General features: G+C 41.6%; 1 protein-coding gene across 2 annotated transcripts in view; it reads left to right on the top strand.

The window, feature by feature from the left end:
• fhod3b (formin homology 2 domain containing 3b) overlaps nt 1-21,233 on the top strand; it is a 93,551-nt gene that overhangs the window by 52,201 nt on the left and 20,117 nt on the right. For both annotated transcript variants that reach the window (XM_030071663.1, XM_030071664.1), the window contains exons 4-7: nt 3,215-3,282; nt 6,025-6,130; nt 19,180-19,274; nt 20,332-20,443. In XM_030071663.1, the coding sequence (XP_029927523.1) occupies nt 3,215-3,282; nt 6,025-6,130; nt 19,180-19,274; nt 20,332-20,443 (381 nt within the window). The remainder of the gene's footprint in view (nt 1-3,214; nt 3,283-6,024; nt 6,131-19,179; nt 19,275-20,331; nt 20,444-21,233) is intronic.

Genomic DNA, 21,233 nt, shown 5'->3' with positions numbered 1-21,233 from the left:
TTAATCGGCTGATTGATAATCCCTTGATATTAAACAACCAGTTTAGTTCAGTTTATTTGTCTGGGACCATGCACAATATTAGTATCTTGAATGTTTTATTATGTGGAAAGAATTGCTGCTAAGACCTTAAGAGGGAAGCAAGCACACTGATTCAAAAACTGGGTTTAAGCACTGAAGTGGGACTACAAATTACACAGCAGCTTTGTCTTATATGGAGAAATTGTGATGACTAACCCACAGTGTCATCCTCTGTTTCCCCACTCCATTGATCAAAGAATTTGGCTTTTTAGAGATCCCTAATCTAAACTCTGAGTCATACTTCTGAAGCATGGAGCCATGAATATTACCCTGTCTTGACCTGCCACGGCAGAGAGTTTTGGTTCCACATGGTGAGGTATCAGCCAAAGTGCCCTGAGCCCTCACCTTGGCCATGATGGAAACACAATGCTGGGTTTTGATGTGGTGTCAGCTGGATAAAGCTCATGACACAATTTGTACATAAATAAATCACTGTATAGATGAAAAAAGACAGAGAGAACAACATTAAGTTTGTGTCCGCATAGACATTGTTTTTTCTCCATGATGCATTTTTTCCGCATCTCACAACAGAATGTGTCACATTCTTTTCTTATGATTCACAAAAACATAAATGAGCACCACCACAAAATCCTGCTGTTTCCCCTCTTAACACTTAAGCTTCTGCAGAAGTTATTCCTTGTGGATTTTGCATTTGACTCTTCTGCAGAAGACAGATACTAATCTTGATCACCATCTGAGCCATGTATGGCACTGAACGCACTAAAAGAAATGTGCTCTTCCTTAACTTTTAAAGCTCTGCCCTAGTCATCTGGAATAACATCACAGTCATAAATTTGAAACAGGGCATACTCTAAAGATAAGGAACTCTGGCATGGATTGTGAGGTGTTTGATTTCAGCGTGTATCTTCATCAAACGTGGCCCTTTTAACCACATATGGCCCAGTCCCTGGCTGTCTGCATTACAGATGCACCACCGCTGCCTCTGATGGAGAGAGGATTACACCCAGAGTGTAGTGAGTGTAGTGTTACCGAGCTCAACCTGGTCTCACAAAGCCTTCTCTAGATGTGTCCAGGGACATGACACCAAGCTGTTAAAACTCAGGAATGCAATTCTGAACCTTGAATCTAAATCTAGCTTCGTCTCTCTGTCAGCATAGCTTTAATGAAGGGCCTTAATTAATATGTGCACTATCATGTGCCTTTTTTAGCTACTTGCTCATTAATAAGTTCGTAATGTTGCCTTACATTTGTCAGAATACACTGGCTGTTGCTGTGCGTGATGTTTCATGTGCAATGTGTAAATGTTGCATGTGTAATTGGAAGGCACCCAAAGACATCAGACCACGACTACTCTCTCTGTCTGGTCCAGTGTCTAGAACAGTCCTGTGTGTGCCCACAGAACTGGCAGGCAACACACGCACCCTCTCTCTCTCTTTCTCCCTCTCTCTCTCTTCCTCTCTCTCTCTCACTCTCTCTCCCCCTCAGTTCATCAGCTGAAGGGATTTACTCTACGGCTGAGGAGGCCAACAACAATAATGAATAGAAGCCTGTTGCTCTGAATCCCAAGCATATGCACCCATCAGACTGTGTGTGTTTCTCACACTTCTGAATAGAATTAGTGGCAGCTGTTTGTGAAGACAAGGAGCTCATGGACACAAGGGGTTCTGTGTGTGTGTGTGTGTGTGTGTATACATGTATGTGCATGTGTGTGTGTTTGTTTGATGGAGGAGGCAGGCAACGCAGGATAGCTATGTTTTGTGTGCTTATAGTTTCCCTCTCAAGTGCATGTGTGAGTGTACATATTTATACACAAGCAGCAATAAATCATTCTCCTTCTCACCATCATGGACAGGACTGCAGTAGTTGCAGGATGCTGAGGGAGGGAGCGGACAGAGTAGACTAAGGCACATGGCAAGCTGACAGTCATGTGTGTGTGTGTGTGTGTGTGTGTGTGTTACAGCACACCTGTGTTCCTGCTTTATGTTCATGCAGATCAGTCAGTGCTGTGCTGACTAAGACATCAAGCTTCACATCTTGCATCTGCTGCATAAAAATGAATGTTTTGTCCTTCACAGAGAAAACTCAAAGGTAAATGGAGAGAAAGAGAGAGAGAGTACCGTGTTGTACTGCGCTGTACTGTACTGTATGTTGCTGTATCTGCAGCAGCAATGCAGGTTTTGCTGAGTCAGAAAGAATTCACACAGCAGTGGCAAGAGGGCTGTGCAGGGCTCAGCGCTCAACACTGCCACTCCCTGGCAGACGCCACAAACAGCACTAATAGTAAACCAGACTAGCTGCAGCAAACATGCCTGCACAAAGATTTATCATCCATCATCTCTTTTCTCTGGTACCCTGTGGAGTTTCCATAACTGATTAATGGACATATTGTTTGTTAGCTATTGTGGTGGCTATTGGCTGAAGTCACTGCCCTGACTTTGTGTTATGGCAGGCCTCAGATATGGCTTTGTCAGCAGGAAACGTCCAGTGTTCTCTAACTCTCCACAGATGTGCTCTGAATTGCTTCTTCTGTTGTTTTTCTATTACAGTTCCTCTTGCAGCATATTTTAAACATTTAACTGCATTACATAATTGCCATCATTGATGTTTATGTGTACCATACAGATGCATGGAAGTGGTTATGTCTAGCTCATAGTTAATGTGGGATAAGTAAAGTGTGGGCTTAAGTGATATTTTAAAACACTAAATTGACCCTTTAAACCCTTGCACTCTGATCCCCCCTTAAATTTCCCCTAAACTACTTTCAAAGTTAGAAAAAAATATCTTTTTCTGTATTATACAACAATGGTACATAAATTGTTGTATCTCCTGGTTACAACACTTCATTGAGGCGATATCAGGCTTATACTGAGTGAAATAATCAAACCCAAGATGTCATTGTTTTATGGCTACACCATTACATCGCTTAAATGCCTTTCCTCATACATGTTCCCCTGCAATTCAGCGGGACATATTTAGTGTCTTTGAAAACTTTGGGATTTCAACAAGAAATTAAAGTGACAGGAGTGACGAGGCTGTGGTTTATTTTCATATAAAGTTGTTCTCTCTCAATTTCTTGTCCCTTTGGTTTATTCACTATATGCTTACATGGAAATGTACGATACCTATGACAGTCAATTGACTTTTTTCCCATGCTTTGTTTTCTCTCTCTGTACAGAGAAACTCTACAACTCCAATGGACGGGAGCTGCGGAGAGCCCTCTTTTCCCTCAAGCAAATTTTTCAGGTAATTGTTTTCCCTCAGTTAGCTCTTACTAACCCCTTAAGAATATCTGTTGCCATTCTTGTCCTTTGTGATCTCATAGGTATTTTCAAATGTGCAGTATTCCTAATCATGTAAAAATTCCCTTGAATGTCCAAATGCACACACATGCATACACAAACATAACACACATCTGTGCACACAATAATGTTCTCTTGAAACGGAGTCGCTGCTTAGCCTGCCGCCGTGGCAGCTGTGGAGAATTCAGGTCTGGTCTTAGCTTAGGCTATGCTTCACACAGTAGACTTGCCTGGCGGGCAGTCCGCCATGAAGGGGGAGGGTTAACCAGCAGACCTGGAGACACTTGGATAGAAAAGAGAGCAACAGAGGTTCACACAGGTAAAAAATAGATCCGGATAGCTCACTCTTCACTGTGGGAGTGGCTTGGTTGGGTTTCATTTGAGGAGAAAATTGATCATTCAGTGTTCTAAAATATCTTCACCTGTCTCCTTTAAACCCTGTTATCAGTATGGCTTTACATCGTTGAGGTGCAGCATATGAATCTAAGACCAGCTGTTTGTCCTTCTGTTTCTTTTGATGTGAGCTCACTGTTGTATATTCAGAGTGTTTGCCAAATGACTGGAGTCTCCATCACAGATCTGTGGTAAAGTTGCTCTGGAAGCACTTAAGCATATTCCTGGGAGGGATGGAGCGCTGACCACCCCGCAGTGTTTATTGGTCTCTTCCTCTCTGTCCCACCTGAACGGTAGACCATATCAGAGAATGCTGAATCCTGCTGAAAACCTCCTGCTTAGCCTTAAATTACTGAGTTATCGACAGATGTGAGAGATGCAGGTGGTTTTGTCATTTAGGACAGTGGAGAGGCTAGAGCAACAGGAATCTCTCTGAGCAAACTGCAAGCGGACATATATTTTAGCATTTGCATTGCACTTCAGCTGCGGTTGTACTTATCTGGATTAGATAAGATCACATTGCGGAAAACATTAGGCCTGAAAATTATCATCATGCTTCAGTATACATATTTTGTGGCTGCGTTTATTTAATCATTGCCTGCATATTTTTTCCCACTTTTTCTCTCTTTACATTTCTTGTGTGTGTATCGTGTCTGGATTGTGTCCAGACCATATACAATTCAGAGCCAGAGTTTAATTGGTCCTGGCTACTTGCACATCTGGTTTTAAAGTGTCAAAGTTTGAAGAGCCAAAATTTTTTTTTTTTTTTTTTTTTTTTTTTTTTGCAAACCTGTCACTGAGTGCTGTTTTTGTCGTTTTTGTCGCACAACACTTGTAGCAGCAGTGTCTTTTATGTCTTTTCTCATCGTGGTCTATATATTGTTATGCAAGTTTTCAGTGTTGCTGCAACCATTGGGATGGTTACAACTAGGGATGCATTCCATTAGGTTTTTTACCAATATAGAATATGCCGATATTTTCTAGTTCGTTTGAATGATTGCTGATGACATCCATATCTGAAATAAGAAAACTACTTCAACTTGAGTTAAGATGCCATATTTATTTTTATAGAACATTTTCTTTCAAACAAAACTGTAAGATTCATCCTACTTCAACAGGCCTGGATGATGCTGTCCCTGAGACAATCCTGACAACAGCCACAAACGGGCAAATTTGACTCAATTCACATATCAGCATGTCATATCAGCAGAAATACTCATTTCGGGCCGATATTTAATTTTAAAGCCGATATTGGCCAATAATGATGACATGCCGATATCATCATGCATCCTGAGCTGCAACACAAATTGCCCCTAGGAGTTTAATCAAGACTTCATTCCACCCTTAATGTAGTTTTGTGTGATGAAAGATTTTCCACTATGTTTTTTATAGCCTTTTTTTTAGTCCCACTATTATGGAATGCTGCAGTTATCTTTGCGATCCCTCCGAATACTCGTCTTATGTAAAATATATTATTTGTTTGTTTCCTCTGATAAGCTTTAGTGAGTTCTTGTTAAACAGCCTTTGTAATTCCATCCACAAAAGAAAGTAACACTCATTGTCAGTGTCACATTAAACATAGTCATGTAGTCGAGAGATGGTATGGATGTTGGTGTGATTAAAAAAAGGTTTACCACAGGCAGTGTGAAGTGTGCTCTCTGTCATCTCATGCTCATGTCAGTGAGGAAGCCACAGGCACAGCACATCTCCACATCTAATTTTAACTGAGTCCTTAATAGCAGGGAACAGCAGCCACTTAGCAACATTCAAGGTAGCACAAAACACAGTGGTGCCATGTGTACAGGAAATGCGCTGCTTTGGGCTTGTTAGGTAATTTGTCTGCTCTGTGTGTCTACAAGATACTTACATGTCTAATTTGCCCCCACTGAAAGGTGGCAGTGGGTTAGCTGTAAACACCATAAACCCCACCAGCAGGTGTTACAGTTGATGTTATGCTTCATCGCTCAAATAGAACTCCTTGAGCGGATAGCAAAGAGATGTTTGTGAAGAAACAGTTTCAGGCCATTTTTTCCACATTTTCTATGATGTGCAATTAAAGTTTGGGTACTTGCTGCACACTGTCCTTTAGTGTAATAATGCATGTCTTGTAATAAATTCAGAGGTCACATGGTTTCATGTGCACTGACTGTGGAATAGAATATTGTCACTAAGGCTTGACTAAATCAAGGTGTTACTGATTATTACAAAAACTGTCAAAATCCTCTCTAACTTATGTAGCTTATGGTGTAAGATGAATCCTGAATATTTAAAATACTGTCTTCCTCCTTTCCAGGATGACAAGGACCTGGTGCATGAGTTTGTGGTTGCCGAAGGACTGACATGTTTGATAAAAGTGGGAGACGAAGCAGACCAGAACTACCAGAATTACATCCTCAGGGGTACGTTCAGCACAGCATCAAGCAAACTCACAGCATACCTTCCTCTTCTCTGCTTTCTCGCCCCTCAATTTACAGCTCAGGCCAATCAAGGATGCTATTAATCAATCCTGCAACATGTTATTTTCCATAAACTTCCCCAGAGGCGCATGTGTTTACATACGCCATGTGAATTGATGATTCTGCTTGATGACCTTCCCACGCTCACACACACCGAAGACACATAAACAAACTGAAATGTGTGCCACAGATAATGTGGTGGTTATTAGGCCAACTGTAGCAGCAGGCTAATTTATCTGTCCCATGCCGGTTAGGTAAAAGATCGTCTGTGTCATGGTCAGGGAGGGGTGTGTTCAGGGATGCCGGAGGACGAGGGGGTTCACAGTGCTCGCCACAAGGTCACTACCATTTAACAGCCTGCTGTGAGGGGGCAGGTCACACATGCTTAAGCGGCTAATAAAAGTCCTGGCAGGATGTTGCAGGTCATAAAACTAATTTCCTCATCTCTCTTTTTTCCTCCTGCCATGTTTATTTTTTACCTCATAGTTTCCCTTACCATTTTTTGCATATTTATTAGACTGATTGGGGCTTTGTGGGTTAATTCCTGTTTTTGTTCAATTACACACACACACACACAAACACACATGCAAATACACAACTACACAACCTTGAAGAAAAAAACATTTTTTAGTCTGATCAAGACAAATGTTTCAGTTAAGTGTAGAATTGCACAGCCCAGACACCTCTTTGCCATTACTTAATTATGGCTTGCTAAAAAGTGAGCCATACCTCACAGTGAATTAGCAATGCAACTGACCCGAATGATTTGGGTGCACATTTCAATCAGATATTGGCCACCACATGTGTATTCATTTAGATGCAGCATGTTTCTGAATGCCTCCTCTGTAATTTCCCAACTTGCACATTGCTGACCTCCTCAGATATTTAATGAATCAAAGAGCAAAGTGCAGATGTCTGTGACGAAACACTGATGTTGCCCCAGGCTGCTTATAAACATGAACATGACCCCTGCCTGGACTAATGCTGTAGTTTGTAGGGCTCTGATCTTCAATGGTTGATGCTCCATATGAACCTGGCCCTGTCTTTGACTCAGACGGATGAATCACATGGGCTAAATGGCCAAATGGAGAAGGAGAAAAGCTCTCAAGCTCTCAAAGAGCAAAGAGTTTACCACATGTAAGAGTTGTTGTGTCATTGTGCCGTGAATGATGGGATCACTTCCCATACCTTTCCTCTCCTCCTTATTGGGCTCCTCTTTTGTTTTCTTTACCTCTTCAAGAGCCACGATATAATGTCTGTGTGAGTGTGTTTTTCCGGGACGTTCTTTATTCATACATGCGCTAATTTATCTTCTTCATCTCTGCACATTCTCCTTTTTCCCCTGCTGTATTTCTGCATGATCACAATGAGAATGCCAAACTACCGCTCTCCCAAAAGCTCCCATAACCTGTTTCAACTCCTGACCTAAATTCTCCTGACCAGCTGAGGAAATGTGGGGTGTAGATCACCCTCCCTCGTGAGCCATATGTTGGAGGACACAAATGCAACACATGCTTGAACACAGACGTACACACACACACACACGTGCACAGGTCAGATATATGTTGTAGCTGTGGCTGCTTTACTGCTAATCACTTCCAAGAGAAGCTATGTCACAAGTATTCCCTGGAGGGAAGTAAAATAAGAAGGCTGAAATTTTCACACATGAACACACACACACACACACACACACACAGACTGAAAGAGAGAGCCAAGTACACCAGCAGTAATTGATTTAGTATTAAAAATTGATCACTTCTCCTGTGGGCATGCTGTAAACTCTCTCTGCATTTCAAGTCAAAGCCAGCAAAGAACAAGAAAAGTTGGAATGCAGCCTCAAACCCATCTGTCTGGAGTGCATTAAAAACCTCCCGACAAAACAGTTAGGCTCCTTTTCATGAATAAAAATCAATCTTACAGGGCTTTGGTAGATGAAAAAGGCACAGTCACACATGCACACCAGTCTGCATGCATTTTACATGAAGAGCAGGGCCCTGCCAGTAAGAAGCCTTAACTCTGTAGTAAATGGTGAAGTGGTTCTCTCATAAGTTTCTAGCAATCTACATCATCCTCTCACTTTTTTCTTTCCCTCCTCTTTTTATTCCCTCTTCTCAAAGCCCTGGAAGTGTCTGTTGCCAGTTAGTGCTCTGCGGGCCCCTCACACCTGGCTCGGAGGGCTTCCAGATCTGGACTCAGCTCTTGGGAGGCCTTTCTGTGGAAAGCTTTTCTGCCTTTATCACCCCCTCAATGGGAATGGGTCTGAGGTCACCTTTTCAGAGGTGCCTGTGCCATCTGGCCCCCCTATAGGCCCACACTCTCCTCGGGTAAACACAGGAGCCAAAAAGGCATCGCAGGCATCGCAGGCATACCCAAAATGTAATTCTATTCTTTAATTTTCAAAAATTAGGACAGCATAATAAAATGGGTTGGTTTTCACTCAGGAAAACCTTATAGAAAAATCTCATTTGAATTTTTTCTTGAAACCATCAGTCTTTGGTTAATGCCATGGACTGTTAAGCGAAGGTTTCGCAACATGTTAGTGTAGTTAAGCCAAACTGCCTTATTTGGTAGTGAATTATATTTCACCATGATGTTTTTCAATATTTATCAGTCTTCGTCTATAAACAAGCAGGCACGCAGTAGAAAACAGCTGGATGTTTCGGCATTAGCCAAGATTGTGCTAAGCCACACCCTTTTTGTCAATGCTGTTACCATAAGGCACCCTCCTTTTAGCCAGTGAGCATGGAAAGTTGGTCAATGTTGCTTTGACCCATGACCGACCTCCCCTACAGGTTTTGTGATGTCACGTGGACACATTTAGAAGCTACAGGCCTTTTTGTACCAAGCCTCGACTGTTGCCATGCCCCTTTTAGTCTGATTGGCCTGAAAAGTTCCTCTCTTTGCTGGCCCATAAAAACACTTCCCACCAAGTTTCATACAAATCTGCCCAGTGCTCTCTGAGTTATCCTGCTGACAGACAGACAGACAGACAGACAGACACACAGAGGTGACCTGTCTAACCCCTTGCTGGAGATAATTATTAGGATAACATTGTACGCTACACTGTAGGTCTTTGGGATCTCTTTATATCAACAGCACAGCACACAATCCCTTGCTCAAGCAAAACATTTCAATAAAAGCCAGGCTTGCTGAGAAAGGACAGATTTTTTTCTGTCTGGGCTTTTACATCATACTGTATTACAAGATGATGATCCATGTATTTGTAAAAATGTCAGCTGGCATAGGTATTTCACTTAAACATATCAGCGCTTATAGGACAGTGCCCTAAGAACCTTGAACAGAGCCCTACCAATTATGATGAACACAAACTGGATTAGAGATGAGGTTGAACAGCAGATAATGTTTTCAGTTACATTTCTAGTATTTACAAATTAATAAGCATTAACAAAGATGACGGCTTTCTTTCCTTGATAAATTCAAAATTGTAATTATAATTAATGGCACCTTGGTTGAGAAAAGTGTTGTTACTGCATTATGGAAAAGAAAGCACTTTACCAATGATGGGGGCATGGCTCCCAGCGGCAGGTCTGTGGGAGCGGCAGAGAGAGCAACAACACGGCAGACTTAAGACAAACCAATTACAGTTAATTTAAAGCAATTATTCCTTGCTTTGAAATGTTCATCATTGACATTCCTCAACACAAGCTGTGTTTTTAACTACACTTTCTCTGTTTGCCGTTCTCAAAGGCCATGCTATTTCTTTCTGCACATTGCTGTTTGCAAAACACTAAGCAGGTGAAGGCCTCTCACATAAAAATTGGTGCCAAGGTGAAGTTGAAGCTTCAAATCCTTAGGAATTTATAGAATGATCTTTTCACACCTTTCAAAGCTGTCTATGCATGGATAGACACTTGGAAAAGGTATGCTTTAACATTGCATTAATTGTCTTTATATCCAGAAGCCTACTGTATTACTCACAGCATGTCGTGCTGACATATACACAGGCTGACACACTGCAGCTTGTGAATTTATTGCTTCTAGAGAGAGGCGATTAATGTTTTTGAACAATCTGTGTTACTTTATCAAATAAGTCATGCTCATTTTTCATTTTGCGCTTTTATCTCATCCTTTCTTTTGTTCTTTCTCTCACTCTGTCTCTCTCTATCTATCTATATGTCTCTTGCTCATGCTACCACTATGAGAGCTCCTGTTTTTAATGACATGGCTGTTAGAATGCCATAAGTCAAAGCACCTTGACTTCCTGGTTTCCAGAGGGAGTTTCTCACAGCGGCTCAGTGGGAGAGGGAGATGTGTTCTAGTCAAGTGTTTCATTGCCTCTTAAATTGTCTGGGACCTGGAACACTGCTCCCAATACAGCACTCCGTCTGGCTTTTAGTGTCACACAGCAGTAACTTTATTGTGCAGCAGCCTCTTTCACACTGCTACAAGTGCACCTCTTACAGAAGAACCTTTTGTTGAAATTCGAGTTGGCCTCTTTAATATTTCTCAGTGCAGTGGCACATCATCTTATGTCTGGCGTATTAGCAAGTATCTGATGATAGTGAACAGTGGATCTCAACTGTGTGCCAAGAGTGTCTGACCCAAGAGTCTGCTGTTTTTTTTTTTTTTTTCCAAGTCAACCAAACACTACTGTGGCTGATTTCATGGATTCACTCACTGCTCCTCTGTTGTTGAAGGTGTGCTGATTAATGAAAACAGCCGCTGGAGTGTTTGGTATGATTGAAAACCTGCAGACTCTTGTACGTCTGTACAGCGTTGGGAAGGTTACTTTTGAAATGTAATAGGTCACAGATTACTAGTTGCCCTGTTAAAAATGTAATACGTATGGTCAATATTTTAATTATTTCATTAAATTGAATTGCATGTAAATAATTCCTCCCCAGCACTGCTTCTATAGCACATGTGGCTTACATTTAAATGATCATAATAATAACACACAGTTAAACACAACAGCTAAAATGAATTAAAGTGTTATCTCTGAGGTCTGTTGCTGGTACATTTGCACTTTACCCTGTGTTGGTGCAAAAAAAAAAAAAAAAGGGTTTGATATCTAAGATCTAAGAGATACTGGAAGGAAAGATACACATATAAATGGTAAATTGCATTACAATTAATATTTCAATTCAAGTATGACTTACATACTAACAAATAATTTTTAATACATAAGTAAAACCTGTAAAACGAATGTAACCATTGTTTGGAGATTATCACAAATAATTTATATTTGTAAGAGTAAATATAGGTCTGGACACAGGCTCAAGTACAGGTAGTTAAATTAGGTAATGATGTGATGAATCGGAATTTAAATTTTAATGCATGCCATTACTAATGGCATACTTACTTACATATACTTAGAATATGATATGTAACTTATTATTTTTATTAAATTTATCATTGCTTAATAGTTTATTAAGGCATATAAAGCTGTCACTCCGAGGTGTTACTGGATATCCAGAAGGCTACTCCAGTACACAGTGGGGCACTTTATTGTTCTCAAGTCAGAATCAACACAAACCAGATCATGTGATAACTGTAAAATTTCCTGACACAATTTCTTGAAATACTCAACAGAGAGCAACTGAGTTCTCCTCCTCTCGCTGGTTTGACCATTTTGCTGCGCACTAAGTGAAAGCCCAGGCGTGGTTAGGTTAACAGTGCTGTTGGCAGCCCTTGTTGGAAACAGTGTGTATTGTGTTGTCTGGCTGTGTTATAGGTTGTCTGTTCTAAAGGGGGAGACCCTTTCTGTGGCCCATCGTCTGGATAAACATTTCCATTCTGTCTGGGCTGGGCTGACCTGCTCTGTGCAAATGCATCAATATATATGCAGGTTATTGTGGATGTGACAATTTCCCTATGTGTGTTTGATCATGCAGCAAAGATGTGCAGGAAAAAGTGAGTCACAGCAAGCAAACCCTAAGAGAAATTCTCTGGTAAATCCTCTAGAATAAAGGAAATCTGAATGGGAAGATCCAGGAACACACACACACACACACACACACAGTGTATTGACAAGCACTGAAATCAGAGGGGTATCTCCAGGAATGCCCATGTTGCACCAGCAGAACCTGAAACTCCCGGTTTCTAATGAGATCTCATGGGAATAACACACACACACTTTTCACTCAGTCTCCTGCAACTCTCTAAGCCAGCAACTGCTCCTGTTGCCCCAAAGCTTTTCAGCCTGAAACTTACTGACACACTTGCACACACACACATTCACTGTGCCACTCCTCTGCTTTCAAAGGTAGGCAGGGTGGAGATATTTCTTTATGTTTATGATGGTTTGAAAGACACAAAGCATAATATGTTTCACTAGTGTTTACACCACAACACTCTAGTTGTTTGTCAGGCGAAACATGATTGAGGGTAATGGGCTGATCACTGATTTTACATGCATATTTTATATCAGGCAGAGATGGAAATGCTGAAGCTTTCAGTGAGACACACAACTCAACTCATCAAATATATGTTTGTTATTATTAAGTTACTTAGTTTTTATTTATTTTTAATGCTTTGCTATTAAAGTGTTTGACAAAGTAAAGCAGTGGAGCAGCAACCCTTGAACTGGTAAGGATCCAGTATCTTGCTCAAGGACACTTAAGTAAGCAGGAGGCTCTCTTTGCTTTACTCTGCTCTCCCTACAACCGCCTCCATTGGCAGAACATATTTTGTGTAAGGATACATAATGCTGCTATATGGAGTCAGTGAAGTCCCTAAAATATTGTTTACACTCATTCATATTTTACATTCATGCTTTAATGTGCAGGTTTTGGTCCAAATGTCAAAGTTTAAAGTGACCAAAAACTGAGCACGCAATCTTCAAGTGAGTGGAAAAACTTAAACTGCTTGCGGTGTTTTTTGCATGAGCTCAGAGACTTGTTCCTACCGGATACTTCCCTCCCTGTCCCTCACCCCCCCTTTGTCAGACCATACAGACCTCCTCTGATCCCCTCACATGAGCAGACAGCTCCCATCTGAACCCAATTCAACCCCACCTGCCTGACCTATATTCTGCCTCAGCTTTCCTCTCCCTTCATCTGTAAGCAACTGAAAGAAAAAAAAACTTTTTTTTTTTTTTTTTTTTCCAGCCTTAGCAAACCGCGAAGAGAGGAATTACAACCACACTCTGGAACCTGTTCCACTGTAACATCAGAATTTAGTATACAAGCGAATTATATTATGAGAACTGTTTGATTTGGTTCATTTCTCAAGCTCTTATTTTATTGTATGACCTTGCAGTTCTTGCAGTCTAAGACACATAAACTATGATTTGGAAGGGGGAAAAAATAATATTTTGCAGTTATGTAGCACACAGCCAGATAGATCGAAACGCTCAGCATGTGAGTGGGTTTTATGGCTGATTCCTATGAGCTGACTGTTTCTTGGGACTGAATTCAGCATATGGCTATCCAGAACCAGAGCGAATCACACCGCTCTTGTCCCAAGAGCGCTAACACTTTACCACAGCTCATCTTTCAGTTGACTTTACATGGGAGAGGATGTCATGCTGTTGCTGTTCTCCAAAGAGTCCCCCCTTAGATTGAAGAGGAAAAGCACCACAGTTTGATTCTGCTCAGTTAAAGTGAGCTAAAATAATGATTTCTATAGCAGCCCACTTTGTTTTCATCTGTGGACTAGATTGGATGCAAAAATAGAGCAGCTAAGGCTATAGAAATATAATTTGTTTGCGTTATTTCTTTCTTTACTGGGCACACGATACTCTGCCCTTTTCTCTATCAACAGTACAGTGGTAGTTTATGTCTGTGATGCCAGTGCGGCTGGCTCAGCTAAGAATTGGAGAGTTTCCCCTGCTTTACTTCATGCTATTGTTCCATTAGTTTTGTTTGTTTGTCTTTGGGGAGTTTGTTTGGGCTCAGGCCCACAGTAAATTGTGTCAAAATGCTGGCAGACATGTATTCAAGTCTGAGAATGGAAGCCCTGTTGTTTTACTGTACGAGACTTGATGCAGGTCTGGCAGTGGGCTTGGTGATGGAAATTGGTCTGGCTGAGGGAGTTAGTCTGGCTTTAATAGCCTGGCTGATTAGAAGTGGTGCTGCTGAGTAACAAAAGAAACTTAAAAAATGAGCACATAAGAGCTATTTAATTGGTCACAGTAATAAACGTCTTTTTACAAGAGACAGTCTCTAAATCAAATTCTAACAGGGGGAATGATGAAATATGGATGCAGTAGCAATAACCGAAGAAAATCTGTCAGCTTAGCACTATCAAAGTGTCATGAAACACTCCTCACATTCTGCCACCCAATCTAAATTCACTGCAGAAAAGTCTCTGTATGATCAGAATTGGTATTTTCTCAGTTGCTCGAATAGAGCAGACTGACAAGTCTGGCTTAGCCACGTTCAAGTCAGATTCTCTCTTTAGTAAAAAATCTGCTGCAAAGATTATTTGATTTATATGGCAACTCACTCTCAGTAAAGAGGACGTTGAGGTTTCATGTATCACTACTGAGTGCTCATCTGTGTCAAACCCCTAGTGAGCACTGTGGACACTAATATCCACTGCTGGAATTCCAGTTTATTACCAGCAAAACAGTCAGTAGTCTATTAGTCCATCTTGGATCATAATTGTCGTGGACACAGAAGAAAAAAGTAAAAATCATACATATAAAAAGTCTTTCTAGCCCTTGTTGTAAAGAAGGCCCAGCTTGCTAGGTTAGCAATTACGTGACTATAGGGGGGCACATTTCAGAAGTGAGTGCAGCTCAAGCCTAATGCAGAGCAGAACAAGATAAGAGGCTGTAAGTTGTGCTGTAAGGGATCAAAATTTGGCCCCTGTCCCATAGTCCTGCTAAAATAAATGTGGCATGCTGACAGACAGTTTGGCTGACCCAGTTTTGGTAAATTCCAAAATGTAAATGAAACCAAGGAGCGGGGCGGAGAATGGGAGGGGAAGGGGAAGGTTTATTAGAAGGGGAACCGCTGAGTTGGTCTCCTGCTTCTTAAGAGATAAGGTGGACTTTTTTTTTTTATTTTACTGCTGCATTTGAGTAAGCTGACTCACGTTGATGCTGCCTCTCAGGCCTCATAGTGGTTCACACCTTGGCAGTGGTCAGGGAGCAGCCCTTCCTTTACATTCTTGGGGTTGTGGAAGATAATTGCTGTGGTTTAGGAGAGGGAGAGGCCCGGAGATGGGACCTCCGCAAGACCTCAGTTGCTGGACCTCTTTACTTCTCTCCTCACACCCGAGTTTTCACACACAGGACGCCAGTCAGTAGGTCTGCGGTTCCCCTCTCCAGCTTCAAGTGGCTGCACTCACTTTATTCTCTCTGAAGGCAGTGTATGTTAAGTAATGAAAGAAACTGAGTGTAAGAGTGAAGAACAGATGCCAGGCCACTCATTGAACACTTCCAAGTTTCTTTTAAGCCTGATCTTTCTCATCTTTCTTCTGCAACAAATGGCTTACATTTCAATGCTCATCGCTGCGCTTTGAAAGCAGCTCATTGTCTGCCAGCATCTCATTATGTGACATTACATGCAAAGGGACTAAGCAGTGTTATTGTTGTACTTTGTGTGAGGTATTGTAGAGCTGCTTGTGATTACTTGAATGGAAGCCCACATTTTTGGCTCTACATCAGTGTTTGAAGTGGAGGGTGTCCTGCATAGACTCAGCCCTCACATGCTCTTCTTATTAACTCTCACTCAAAGTTATTGATGACTGTCTGTCTGAGCATTTAAAAATAAATCCCAGGTTCTAGACGGGCAGTTTAGCCTCACAGCTATTAACCATTATCCACAATACATTGCAAAGCTACAAAGGGAGCGGGAAGTGTGCTGTGCTGTAATGTAATGATTAGGATCACACATTCAAAAGTCATAGCCTGAACTGCAGCAAAGAGGTAACCTTTCATTTTCCAGGTCAGTTTCATGACTAATTTGTTTGCAGTTGTGTGGAAATAAGTTCTATTTGTAGTTCACAAAAGTGATTGCTGAGAGACTGATTAGTTGTTTCCTTAAACTGTTTTTGACCAGACTCTGACTGATGTAGTTTCCTGTAATGGAAGGCAATTTTATTTTTCTTTAAACAGTTACGATGTCCTATTACTTTACTCTGCTGTTTGGGTGGTAATTGCAGTTCACGTGGTTTCCAGTACTCTTACAATTCTTTGCAAATAGCAGCTGACAGTGAGTAACGGCATAATCTAGCCATTTTAATGAACGAGAGAAATGGTAGTGGTTGGGCAGTTCTGCTTTAGTTCTGTTTAGTTTGGATATAATCATTTCTATAGTCTTCTTAAGTTCTTAATAAATCTTATCCACTCAGAATCCATTTTTCCTGGCCTTATTTCACTTGGTGACATACTATAGTAAAATAACAACTATGACTAATATCTTAATAGAATGCCTTGTGATAACAAAACAAAATTATATAAAAGCCTTTTTCAGCTTGTTTTGATATTGTGAAGACTCACTAATTTCCATCATCTGATCCATCATCAAAGCTGCATTGATGTTGTGTAATGACAACTTTTAAGAGCTTTCATTAAGTTCACCTATTTTTTCCCCCCCCTGTTTTCAATGGGCATTCCACAAAACCCTCTTGCACCAGGACAGATAGTGAACACAGGTGCACTCAACAGATAAAAGTCTGTGCTATGATGATACTGCGGGTCAGGCATTGGCTACCAACTTGAAAAGGAGCATGAAGGTCATTACTCATGCTGCAGTTGCAGCAACTGTAATTTGTCAGCATTATAAAGTGGAACCCAACAGCTATCATGTTGACTCACAGCGTACGTATAAAGACACGGCAAACACAATGAAATGTCTTTCTATTTTAGCCACATCTCATATGCTGGTTAGGTGTCATAGCAAAACATGTAGTGGAGGAATTTATTATTGAGTCACATTCAGTAGGCCAGCTGTACAGCAAGTCATTACTGTTGTCACTTATCTGTCAACAGTGGTGTCATACAAAGTGGGGGAGTTACAGGAGAGGGCGACACTCAGGCCTCCGCTGACTGAGGGGGTTAATTATGTTTTCATAAACACACTCTGATGTGGCCTCCTTTGGATAAGCCACATTGTCTGTGCCGCTGACTGCTCTGACACACTCCTCTGAGCGCACCAGGGAAGGACTGTTTGGAATGCTCTGGCCTGACATGTTGTGAGTAATTAACCCAGATTGATAAAAGATGAACTGCCGTTGCTGCGGCAGTGGGCCGTCGGCAACCTGAATGCACACATGCACTTGTGCACGCACAGACTCATGCACTTATGCACGCACAGACTCATGCACCATGCGCACACACACACATGCACACAGACATACACACTCTCGTGCACCATGCACACACAGCTGCACCTGGGAATTTTGGCATACCTACAGTATATTCACAATTTTCATGCTCCTCCAGAGGAGCAGAGCAGAGGAAAAAAAAATAGTGGGGGCTGCAGCAGAAGTTGCAGCCCCCACATCATGAGAACCATAGGAGAATCTGATTCAAGCACACAAAGAACAGATCGTATGTGGCTCATTCACAGAGTTCCTGTCTGTTCTATTTTGTCTAGATGTTGTCATGTAGGAATCTATGACATGCAGGAAAAGTTTCACAAATATCTCTCACACTCTATTATTTTTTTTTTCTGGATTTCAAACAAACTAATGCACCTGGCCTATTGTAAGAGCCTATGAAGAACCCTCAGATTAGTACATCTCTGAGGGATTTGATAAGTAAAACCTCACTGCCTTTCTCATGCTTCAGCTGGATACCAGTTTGAGAGTGGCAAGAGTGGCTTTTATTACTTTTCCAGAAAATGGCGCTGAGTAATTCCCCAAAAGACCATGGCATCTGTCAACAGAAGTGAAACAGACTCCCCAAACTGTCCCACCTTAAATGTATGCTTATACCAAGACTTCCCCGCCCCCCTCCTGTCAGCTAATGTATCATATGTAGTTACAGTGGGTTCAAGCTGAGCTCGTCCTGTTGTGTGCTCTGCTGTGTTAAAGTGCTTCTCCCTCTGTGGAGATGGCCACTGAGATGCTGTTAAGCACTGACAGACCATTTCACTCTCTGCCCATAAAAAAACACTACAGGCTTAAAGGAAACTTTTGTCTGTTCTTATCCTATCCAGCGGCATTTGTCTCCCTCTCCCAGCTCCCCTCTTTAACAGAAGCCCTACACTTTTAGTGCCCCCCCATTGAGATCCCTTGGCTCTTATTATGCTCTTATTTATGTATCCTGTTACAGATGGAAGTCATGTCAGAGTCCAGCGAGTCAGCCCGCTTAAATATTTTTCCCTCAGTTGAGTTGACAGAGGAGTAGATAGGCACTGTTTTCCTTTCAACTGTCTTTTGTGATTTGTTTAAGGTTCATCTCCATTGCAGCTGCAGTTTCTATGGAGATTTAGACAAATCGGGAACAGCAGTGTTATTGACCTCTTCCACTAACAATATACGAGTTTGTGTTCTAATTTGTGCATGTGCACATGAATATCTCTCACTAGCACAGTCAAAAATCCCATGAAACGGGTATTTTGGTCAAATAGCACAAATGACAACACCATGTTATGCAAGTCTAGTATAAGCCTCTTAACAAGGCACTTTGAGCAGATGTGTCAATCAGATCACCTCTGCATGTTTTGTTTAACTGGCCTCTTCTAAATGTTCTATTCCCTTTGTAATCTGCTGTGCATACTGCCCTCTTCTTCTCAGTAAGGCTTCACTGTCAGCTCAAAGATAAAAGCAAATCTCTGGGCCAGATGAAACCTTGCAGATCCAGTTTCAAGATTTCACAGGCCTAGCAAAGTTTTATTTCTCCTGTGATTCACTATCCATGTCATATATCAGTGTTATTTTCTAAACCACTTGATGCAACTGCTCACACATGCACATATACTCTCACGCACACCAAAGCTAACAAAACACAAACACAGTCTTGTGCAGGACAGATGTGAGAGTATTGACAGTTTTGCAGTGAAGAAAAGAAAATAACAAAACTGGGATGGCAGATGTGCGTATAACCAGTCTCCCTTTTGTCTCTCCCCCTCCAGCTCTTGGACAGATAATGCTGTATGTGGATGGGATGAACGGTCTCATATCTCACAATGAAACAGTGCAGTGGCTTTACACCCTTGTCGGGTCCAAGGTAAAGTATATGCATGAATCTGAATGAATCTGTTGTAAAATAGACCTAGAAACATGGCCTGTGCATTTAATAATTCAAAATAATTATACATTTAACTCCTCTGCCATAATTCACTTTGTGTCAACGTGCAAGCTACCCCCATTTCATCATGGTCACCTAAGCCCTCTAGTGGTCAGGTTGCTGCATGTGCAACAGCACTGAATTATGTCCTCGTACATTGGCTTGCCTTTCCCTAGTAACATTGTTGTCTCATTTAATGTTGTGTTCTCACCATTTACCTTTCTTCCTGCCTCTGTAAATACCAGGCCATGTCTTCCCAGTGTCTCAACTCAGCAATTTTTTGCTGTAATACCGGTTGATTTTTCAGTTTCAATTACTTGGAGTTGACAGTTGTTGGTTGGAGAGTTGTTTGTTCCTTTATAGAGCTGATACAGTTCTGGGATTTGTGCTCAAACTCTGGTGGTACAGGCTTAAAAACATTGGCATAGTGCTGATTTATTGACTTTCTCTGTTAACACAGTCATTGCCACTTTGTATAAGACCCATTACTCCTCTCTCTATGAATTATTCACTCTCCGTTTCAGTGTCACAGTCTCTCAGTCTCTGTATCTTCCCACGGTTGCTAGGACTCCTTAATTATCTTATGATATTTTCAGAATCTTCTCAGTTCACTATAATTACCAAGATTTTATTTCATTCATACATCATTACAGTTACATTTGTGCTGTTTGCCTATATAAACATCTGATGAATGACTGACAGCATTGAGTGAGAACTGTATGTTCCCCTGAAATATCTATTTTAGTACTGTCTCTTCACAGGCTTCTTATCATACCCTCAAGACTGTTCAGACAGGAAAAGCTTTCCTAAAACAATATAGATACCATTTAGCTTTTGCAATATCAAGGCCTGGCACACATACTGCGTCATGTTGGTCAGTGGCTGTGTTATAAAACACATATAGTTTGCCATGAAAATGTAATGGGTAGCATATTAGGTGTATGTGTTTGGTGACTGTGCAGTGCATGAACTGTTTTTTCCTGTTTGTGTGCTGCAGTTTCGTCTGGTGGTGAAGACGGCCCTAAAGTTGCTGCTGGTGTTCGTGGAGTACACTGAGGCCAACGCCGCCCTGCTCATAAAGGCTGTGAATGCTGTGGACACCAAAAGAGGTAGGAACACTGTGTAACCAAGGCAGCAGTTTAGTCAGGAAGCTGAAGAGACTGAGATACTCAGTGAAGAGCACTGTCTGTGAACTGTTGTAGATCAATGTAGATCTATGTAGATTTTGACAGAGAATCTGAGGCAGAGCTCACTTTCTCATATTAAGTTACACTGGTAGAGTAACGGTGGAAGCACTGCTGTTCAGGTGACCACAGATGACGGAACAAGCTCCTATTACTCTGCAGTCAGATCAGCAGTCCTCAGCAGCTCCCTGTCCATGCATGGAATGAGGCTTATTGAAAAAGGCTGTAACTCTTGATCCTGGCTGGGTTCAGTTATCCTCGGCTCCACGTTGTTCTTTGGCCTACAGAAGGGAGTTGAGCAGCAGTATTGAGGGGTCAGGTAGCCATCTCTCTCCACTCTATCTTAACTCATCACTCCTGCTGTTGCGTAAGGAGGCTAAACCTGATCCCCTGTCTCCTGGTGAGAGGGAGACTGGCTTGACCCTGACGGCTGGGGCTTAGAGCAGCCGACCACTCCTTTCTCAGTGGACAGAGCGGTCCAGTGTCCTGTCCTGCTCTGTTTTGACTCTGCCGCAAGAATGCTGCAACTGCTTTTCTGCCACATGAGCCAGCAATTGTTCCTGAAGAAATGTTGAATTGCTTTCATTCTTTTGGTTCTTTTTGATCCATGCACCTTGGTGGAGCTGCATGGTTGAGACACTTTTTTTAGATTAATCCAGAGATTTAAAAGTGATTATTATATTATTGGTGTAAACCTCTTTAACACTGAAAGATG

This window comes from Myripristis murdjan, chromosome 16 (assembly GCF_902150065.1).
Source record: "Myripristis murdjan chromosome 16, fMyrMur1.1, whole genome shotgun sequence".
Classification (NCBI taxonomy): Eukaryota; Metazoa; Chordata; class Actinopteri; order Holocentriformes; family Holocentridae; genus Myripristis; species Myripristis murdjan.
Note: the sequence above shows the minus strand (reverse complement) of the source record. Positions and strands in the feature narration are given on the sequence as shown.